At 37.3% G+C, this 9,801-nt stretch overlaps 1 protein-coding gene across 1 annotated transcript in view; it reads left to right on the forward strand.

The window, feature by feature from the left end:
* Window positions 1-9,533, forward strand: part of wnt10a (wingless-type MMTV integration site family, member 10a) — a 29,513-nt gene extending 19,980 nt beyond the window's left edge. Inside the window, exon 4 of the mRNA XM_032568149.1 lies at window positions 8,545-9,533. Within this exon, the coding sequence (XP_032424040.1) occupies window positions 8,545-9,063 (519 nt within the window). The 3' untranslated portion in view covers window positions 9,064-9,533. The remainder of the gene's footprint in view (window positions 1-8,544) is intronic.
* The last annotated feature ends 268 nt before the right edge of the window (window positions 9,534-9,801 follow it).

Raw genomic sequence — 9,801 nt, forward strand, 5'->3', positions numbered from 1 at the left:
AGATCTGTACTCACACATACTGTGCAGATACTAGTAGAGTACATGTGTCTGCTTTACTCATGCACACACACGAGTATGTGGAGAGGCAAATGATGCACAGTAAAAGTTCAACAGGTGGAAGTGCTTATGTCTGTAATAACATTTTATTAGAGTCTTTAAATGAGAGCTGGGGATACTCATTAACAGTGAGTAAATGCTGCATACATAGACACAACTGCACACACAGTCTAAGATTGCATAGCTGTATACGTTTGCCCTGTAACTGCATGTCATTGTGTCAGCATGTGTATTCATATGCGCGTGCTTAGCTGCTCTTTTGAAGCAAGGCGTTTGATTTGTTTAAAGTGATGTCTGGGTTTAATGTGTTGCTGTGGGATTTGTTTGTGTGCTTTGATTTTGCCTGGGCTTTCTGTTGGGCTTTAGGGTTCTTTAGCAGATCTCCTTTGAACTGGCAAACACAAGGCTGCGAATGGAGTCTGAGCTGTTTATCTGTGAAGAGGGGTCGACCATGGGACACGCAGACATTAGATTAGGATTTTCCCAAAAGAGGTTCATGTTAATGACTCAGGGTTTAGTGCAATGATCAAACTTAAAGCAGCAAGCTACACTAGGAATAAGAGGTTAATTTTTACTGGCACAGTAGAGGTGGTTGGTTATTGTCAAAGACATTGCTCAATGTTTGTGATTCCATATGCAGAATACATAATTTACTGCAGCCATCCTATGTTGCAACTTATAAAATGTGTCCTAATTGTCAATTTGAAACATCACTTAGAAAAACAACCACATTACCTTGTCGGGTTCAGATTAGTCTAAGGTGGGAAGCACAATCATTTACTGCTTAAAGAAATTAGCTGTCAGGAAAGACTAATTATAACCACATTCAATGTTTTGTGAGGCCTTTGTCATGCTGCTGGAGTTTTCCTCATATTCTCACTACTGGTCATCACCTCCTGATTCATAACTGTGGAGTTGCCCATTGACTCATTCAAACTTTAATTGAAGTGACAAAACTAATAGTGCGTACCAACACTTTTCCTTTGGCATACTGCAGTCCTGAGTCTTAATATGTTACGAAATAGCTGCAACAGGCAAGTGCATGCAGGAACCGAACTGCCTCATTAAGTTTGTATGTTCTGAAAAATCATCACTGTAATTACTGACTATTGTCAAGAGGCATCCAAAATTTTTCATAGGCACATAACTGCAGGGCTCTGAAATGCAATTCTTAATCCAGCTATTCCTTCATTTTACTCTGTGGCCTGTATGCAGTTTCCTTTGGTCTACTGTGTTATGTCGCCTCCAGTCCTAGTCTGCCACCAATATGTTGTATTTGATCTCTGTCTGGGGTTGTTTTATAGATGCCTCTGTCAACTCTCTTAAGCCCATTAAAAGCTGCCAGATGTCTTCTAAATATGGTACACAATTGACTTTCTTTGTAGTGTATAGGCAGAGTAAAAGGTGTTTTTACTTTGCCTATATCTGCTTATGTTTTTCATGGATCATATTTTGTACAGATAATTAAACCCCTGATATTGAGAAACCAGATCACGAGAGATCATTTGTAATCAATTAAAGTGCCTTACGAATTTAATGGTGAATCTTTGGATCTCCCATTGCAGCCATTTAGTGAATTAACGCCTGCTTCTGCGATGCGAGGCTTATTTTCCCCAAAGCTCGGACTTGGATCTTCAGTCTTCAGCTGAACTCTGGTCCACAGACCTCCCAAGTTAGCTCCACCATATTAGCAGCAGGGGAAATGGGGAAATGCAAACAAAACAAAAGTGCTTGTCTTATGCTAGCTGGACAAATGGCTCGTTGTTTGATGTGTAGTGAAGAGGAAGCAAAGGCCCTCATACTAGAGAAATCCCACAACCGCTAAAATTTGATGCCACTCAATTTTTGTTTTCATTTCGTGAAGAAGGAATTTGGACTCAATGTCTTGTCCAGAGGTTTTCGTGTCATTTCCTTCAGTGGTTCTGGAGGCAAGGGAGAGAGTAAGGGAGTAAAAAGGCAAGGGAGTAAAAAGGTTGTTTGGACTGTTTGACACAGTTCAGTGCGAAAGCGAATCGGACCAGTTGAAAATGTACAAATGCTGCAATTTTGGTCCTCAATCGCACCGAGGGAACCGGACTATCAGGTGTGAAAACACTTTTAGTAAAAAGCAAGCAGAAAAGCTTTAAATGATCCTACAATTGATTGGAAATCTATTGAAAGGGTGAAGCATAATTCTAACAAAATATACCAAGTTATCGTTTCTGTTATAGTGATAGACTGCTTAATATATTAGCCAAAAGAATAGTCAGTACCTCAAAACATCTTTGACACCAAAGGCCACAGCAGAGAACACATACCGGTAACTGAAAAATGAGAAACTTGGGATCTGTTTATGTTACAGGTTGTTTACATTAAATATCAACTGCAAGTAACAGTAGACAACAATATCTGAGAGCTGATAGGGTATCAGTTAGATGTAGAGGTAATTGCTGATAATGCCAACACACACATATCAACCTGGCCTGTAATCTCATTTTCCATTTGTCCTAAATTTAATGTCAATATTTTTAGGATTCATTTTTGGACTCTGCAACTGATTTTCTGGTTTTGCTTCAAACTTGTGTAACGTACTCATTGGTACAGATAATGTGAAACAGGACTTTTTCTGTTGTTTCTAAAAATCACAATCTTTCCTGTGATCTTCAATCAACCTCCTCGAGTCTTTGAATGCGCTCTGTCGGGAAATATAAAGCCACAAAGTTTTTAGCTCAGACAGGAAGTGTTTGATCAGTCATCCAATTTTAGCCCATGTCTTTGTTTCCTCTTGTACTAGATACTCATAGCTAATGCTCTTTGTTTGATGGATCAAATCACATGTTTTACAGGCAGACCACTTCAATTAGAGCGAGAGCAGACAGCTTCCTTATTTCCTGTCACCTGTTAATGGCCCAAATTTTACCTTTTTTGTCTTTCATCTACATGCCAAAAGAGTGTTTCCTAAACACCTAGAGCACATTTCACTCACAGTTATTTTCTTTTGTTGAGGTTTATGGGGTTTGCAGACTCTGTTTTAAACTTTGCCCGCTTAGGGCGTAGGGTGTGCATATGTTAACAATGGATTTAATTAACAAATATATCCCACAAAAGATCTAACAGATGGTATTCCTTTGATGACACATTGGCAGAAGTGTAAAAATTGAAATCAGATGTAATTTCTGTTATTTTGAAAGAACAGTTTTTTTGTATTTCCACTCAAGTCCAAACCTCAGCTGTGAAGGAAGAGACTATAAACTTAATTGGCTATGACGTGCAGAGTTCGAAGATATAAAATGCAGCATTCCCTTTGCCTGTGGTACATGTTCCACTGAAAGTAATCTGTTCTGCTTAGCTGTTTGGCAGAAATCATATCCGAGTCTGATTCTGCCACTAGTCCATCTTGATTAAAAATGTGCTTTTTCTTCTGTGTTGTTATGGAAAACTAGATTAAACATCAAGTCTTGATTGACTATTAAAGGAATTCCTGGATTGCTTATTTCATAATTTGATGTTTTGTAACTGAATTAATTTATCAAGATGATTGTGAAACTGTTGGTAATAGGCTTAGACAGTCAATTGAAGGGTCAACTAATGACTTCCTACTGTTTCATGCATGGTTGTGGTAACCAGTAGCACATAATCATATGGAAGCAAGTAACATCGATCTAACTTGTGAACTATTTTCTAACAGAAGGATTTTTTTATTGCATAAAGAATTGTACTGATTCAGCTTATCTTTGGCATTAGCTGCAGCCACACTACTTCTTATTGTGCCACACATGTTGACTAATCAAACAATGTATTTTATTTTTGCATTTTAAGTAATTAAAATGTACAAATAAAACTTATTTTATTTGTATCGGTAAATAATAAAAATTATTTACCGATACAACCAGAAAAAAATCTAAATTTTTTTGCAATGTCAAAAAGTGTGTAAGTGTGTCTTATATATGAAAGATCTAAAAGTATTTGGCATGCCGAGATTAGGGCATTTTCATCAATGCAGACAGAGTTTGTATTACATGGTTTCAGATCGGGTAACATTATTATCAAGTCATTGCTTTGCTATTCATTGTGAAATTTGTTGCTGTGGTGCCTCTGTCTGATATATATTGTCTCAGTTTTTTGTCAGACCCAAAGAGTCTGTGGCAGCCTGGAGACCAGTTTATGTATAGTGTATGAGATGCTTGAGACTCCCTCTGAAAATGCTTATACCTATCTATCTCTGTAGTTTAAACACCAAAAATAGATCAACATGCATTAATACACACAGTGGAAACCATCTCTGCAGAAGTTATTATCTACAGTCTTCCTTATTTTCTTTGTTGGGGACTACCGCCAATCAGCATCAAGAAAAATAAATGCAGCTCCAGGATTGGCTGCTTTGCAAATACCAGCCAAAAGCATTTGAAGCAGCTTTGTGCCGAGTTATTCTAGTCAGAAATGTGCTACCAAACAGGATTGTGTATGGGCAAAGTTGCTGCAGTCCAGTGAGTATTTCACTTTTTATTTGAATTGTCCATCATAAAGGACAATTATGATGGACAATCTTTTCTCTGAACATATCTTTCTGAAAATATGACTTGGAGATCATTAAAGCTTTAAATTTGTTGATCAGTCAGAATACATCACAAAAAAACACTTCCTCAACCTTATTTTAAAAAAACAATAAATATTTTTTTTTTGTCTTATATATGAAAGATCTAAATAACACTGTACAGAAGCTCTTTTTTTTAGTTCTACTCTTCTTTGAACCCCCTCTCCCGCTGTGAATGACCCGTCATCAAACAGTAGCAATGTGGATGCAATTATGACTCTTAGGTCAGTTTGTCTCTCTAAGGTTTAAGTGGGCTGGAGCGTTTCATGATTACAGACTTTGCTGTGTGTTTAAGGCCCGGACGTTTGTGATTCTGGGGTTGCCTCTGACTCTTTCTAAAAACTTGCAAAGCTGCTCTCTAAACTCAGTGCAAGTGCTGTTTGAACTGTTTTACTGTTGTTTACCCTAAAATCTTACAGCCTTTATTATCCACTCTCCACTGATCACAACTCCTTTAAACTTTCCTTTCATACCTCTAAATCGGTACAACATTGTTTACACAAAAAGTGCAATTGTGTGTTATTTTTTTTATCTCAACAAACTGTAACCAAATCATGCAATGATACAAAAATATTTTGCCATCTTTTAAATGATCATTACAGCATTCACTCTTCAAGATAATGTCAGCATTTTTAAAATCTAGCATAGCTTGTACTTAGATGATATAACAATATTAAATTTTCCATAGGAACAATGAAGTATTTTTGACTTAAACTGAATTGATCAACTGGATCTTGAAAGTGTACAAAAAATCTTAACGTCAGATTATTGGGACTTAAAACTACAACATCATTTAACTTTTTTTCTACGTTTAATGCGATATGTATTGTGTACAATCAAAATAAACATATCAGTTAAACCGGGTGCAGATCTTAGGATTATTTGCCTGCTTAGACAAATCTTCTGCAAAAGAAAATCCCTCCTCATGAGCATGAATCAGTGGTTTTTGGTTGCTAGTGCAAGTGATGCATCAACCCTCTCTATATTGAGAGATTGTTACATGTAGAACCCATCCAGAGATACATGAATAAGTCCAGGTAAATCCAGAGCAGTAAGATTAAAGACAAGAATGACATGAAGAAAAGAAAAACAACCTAACCTGAATCAAACAGTGCTTCAACAACGCATCAATTTAAGGATGTGGACATATATGCAACTAGATTATTGAATCTTTTTGTATTTTTTCTATTTCTTTTCTAATTTTTTTTTTTCAGTTTAATTATATATTCAAAAAACAAGTCATATAAACACAACATTTTGAGAAATTTTTACTTGCCAAAATTTGCCATCGTAAGACAAGTATGTACACTTCTGAGAGCCACTCGAAATAATTCAACTGATGGTGAAATAAAGATCTCCAAACAGGAACTACAATTTACCTGTAAATGTAATTTAAGTAACAAATATATCTTTTGACTGACACTTTGTGAAGATCTGCTAGTGTGCCCTGACCCAGAAACCTAAGCAGGAGAATTGAATTGTTTGTTCTAACAGTGAATAAAACAACAGGTAGAACCAAAGAAACCAGTGGCACAATTACCCCAAAAATGTAAAACAAAATTGCCATAGTAAAATTTTAAGTTGGTCAGTTATTAAACATGTGACTTTCTCCCACTTTCTCTGAAGTTACTTCATGAGGAACTGCATGCTTATTCCTATATTATCATAGTGAAAGGGTGTATTTTGTACTTCATGGCCATGACTGCTTGTGATATTGCTGCAAGCCATTTGTTATCACGAAGAACATCTAGCACATTTGTTGGGAACATGCAGAACTTTGCAAAATTTTGTTTTTGGCACAATGAGAAGGAAAATGAAAATGCATCAGTAGTTCATAGACAGGCAAGGGCAGTACTTCTCTACAAGCCTCTGAGCTTTGTTGCTTACAATATCTTTAGTGCCCGACGTGTGTGTTTGTGTGTGTGTGTTTGTGTCTGTTGATAGGGGCGGCAGCAGTAGCATCTGTCAGTACTCTGGGTGGCCTGGTGTTCCTGTTGGTAATTGGATCTTAAAGTTTTGGACTGGTGCTGACTGATAAACACCCACCAACACACATATGTGCAAACATTACAAAAATGGACATGGCTCTTGTAGGACTTGTTTCTGTTTGTTTATGTCTGTGCACCAAATGAAATGAATGAGGTTATATTTATGCATCAGGATCCTGAGTTGAGTCACCTAAAATTATTTTCAAGCATCATGATAGTTTGTGTGTCAAAGTGTAGTTTAACCAGCATTATCAGAGCCTTTTGCACTTTTATGATGAACCCTGACTGCGTCTGGCATCCTCTTAAACCATTAAAGTGAAAATATGTAAATACCACAAAGCCCTTATGTGTGCAATGCTGTTACATGAGGGTCATCCCTGGAGTCATTATTTCATGCCAAACGATGAATAATGACAGTGCTGTCTGTTTGGGTAATACCTGCATCTACTGTGTTATTTGATATCAGTAGGTTTAACCACATACTCAGAGTCAGACCACCTGGATTTCCTACTGGGGAGCTGTCTGTTTCTGTAATGGTTTCTAAGGAATTAAGCATACATAGGAGGAAAAAACACACAACTCATACAGTGCATGCGCTGCCTTGCAAAAGTATTTTCTGATTTTACTATTATAACCTTCAATTTATTTATTTATTGTTACATTATATGTAACAATAAATAAAATGTATTTTATTTATACATTTTCGATAAGGTAGAAAAGTGAAAAAAGTATGCATGTTTTTTTTTCATGTTTTGAATTAAAATCAGAAACAATTAAGCATAAGCTTAATTGAGGATGTCCATTCATGATGATATTCACAGCCCGATAATGATGATGTTCAGCTATGGTTCATCTGCCAATAGCACATTCTTTACTGCATCTTGTTGTCCCTTACATGGGTTGTGGAAAACAATATTTTTTTCAAGATTACAATTTATTTATCTCCATTCATCAATCCAGTATCCCTACTTGCAGGGCAATATACTCTATACTTATATATACTAAGACAAGTATATGTAAGTTATATACTTACTTTCCTTCCATGCAAAGTGGTTTGTATGTTCTCCAGAAAGTTAAATATTGGTCATATCTGACCAGAACACCTGCTTCCACATTTTTGCTTTGTGACCTACATGGCTTGTGGCAATCTGAATGTCTTGTGGCTTATTTTTATCAACAGTCATCTTCTTGCCAGTGTTTCATAAAACCAGACTTGTGGAGTGCATGAGTAATGGTCAACAGATTCTTCCAGCTGACCTATAAATCTCTGCAGCTTTTCCAGAGTTATCATGGACAGCTGGAACACTTCTCTGATTCATGCTTTCCTAACTTAACTAGTAAGTCTTGGTGGGCAATCATGCCTTGGTAGATTTACAGTTGTGCCATACTCTTTCCTTTGTTGGATTGAAAAGTGCTCTGTGGAATGTTCAAGCCTGGACATATTGATTTCTGACCTAACTCAGCTTTAATATTCTCCTAAACTTCATCCTTACATACTGTATATTATTTGCTATGTGTGAGGTATTCAAATATCACGTGCAGCCTATTTATATAGAAAATAAGTTACACATAGTTGGACTTATTTACTAAGTAGGTGACAATTTGGTCAACATTAATTTTATTTAGGAGTATCAGGATGAAAATAATCGCTACACATCTCAAATTTGTATTTGCAAAATTAACATTCTGTATAATTGTTATATCACCTGATAATCATGCTCAGCTTTGTGTTGCTATGTCACATAAACCTCCAATAAAAAGCATTTGCATCTATTTACTAGTGTCTAAAACATTAAAAGCCAAAAGCATTGAAGAAAATCATTAATCAACCTTATTCTTGTTCTTCCTATCCCTCACCCAACACCATTTCCTCTCTTTCTCCCTCCTCCCCATTTCCTCTTCCTGTCATCCTCTGTTGTCTTCCAGGTGGTGCTTGACAACATGAGAAGGAAATGCAAGTGCCACGGGACGTCAGGGAGCTGCCAGCTCAAGACTTGCTGGCAAGTCACTCCAGAGTTTCGGCTGGTGGGTTCAATCCTAAAAGAGCGTTTCCACATTGCCACCCTTATCAAAGCTCAAAACAGGAATAACGGCCAGCTGGACCATTCGAACCATAATAACCACAACAACCACAACCACCATCACAGTCATCGAGAGAACCACCACTCACATCGCCGGCGACTTAACATCAGGGAGCTAGTGTATTTTGAGAAGTCGCCTGATTTCTGTGACAGGGACCTTACCTCAGACTCGGCGGGCACACAGGGCCGGATCTGCAACAAGACTAGTCCAGGGATGGACAACTGTGAGAGCCTGTGCTGTGGGAGGGGCCACAACATCCTGCAGCAGACGCGTAGCGAACGCTGCAACTGCAAGTTTCATTGGTGCTGCTACGTGGTCTGTGAAGAGTGCAGGATAACAGAGTGGGTCAGCGTATGCAAATGAAGAAAAACACATTAAAAGTCACCAGACTTAAGAATTAAAAGACAGACAAATGCCCCAATGTTTTTTGTCATGGACTGCAGTTTTTTTGTTGCAGAGAAGTCATGGAAGGACAGTGTGACGCATTTGATGTGGCAAACGGAAACCTGTGTTGGTCGGTGTAGAGCGTGCACATGCAGGAGGTGCTTGGAGCTGCCACACACCACCCTTCTTTGGAGACTATGGAACATAGTCATAACTCAGCCTGACTTAGCAAAGAGGATTGCTTCAGAAAGAAAGTAACATTTCTTCTTAGCTTTATTGGTATAAGATCTATTTGAAATTCTGATTTGCTTTGTATATTTTAAACAATTCATACACTAAGCAGTACAATCAGTAACTGATGGCATTGCTTGAATCCAGCCATTTTCATGTCGCTGGAGCACTATCTATACACACAAGTGTAGAAATTTAACAGATTTATTTCAAAACAACAAATAATATTTCAGCACTTGCAGATTTTGTGCCTTCTTGAAGGGCATTTAAGGAGTTTCAATATTTATTTATAGCAGCTGTCATGTTGCACATAAGACAGAGCAGGTTTAACTGATACTTTGTAAATCCTCCCATCAATGTTGTTATGTTATGTAATAAAGTATAACCCTGAAAACAACTATGACATCCCTCAAAGAATACATGTTCTAGTTATAGTAAGGAAAGAGAAGATCTAGGTCTAAAATGAACTTCCAGAATGGACATAGC

Source organism: Xiphophorus hellerii, chromosome 7 (assembly GCF_003331165.1).
Source record: "Xiphophorus hellerii strain 12219 chromosome 7, Xiphophorus_hellerii-4.1, whole genome shotgun sequence".
Lineage (NCBI taxonomy): Eukaryota > Metazoa > Chordata > Actinopteri > Cyprinodontiformes > Poeciliidae > Xiphophorus > Xiphophorus hellerii.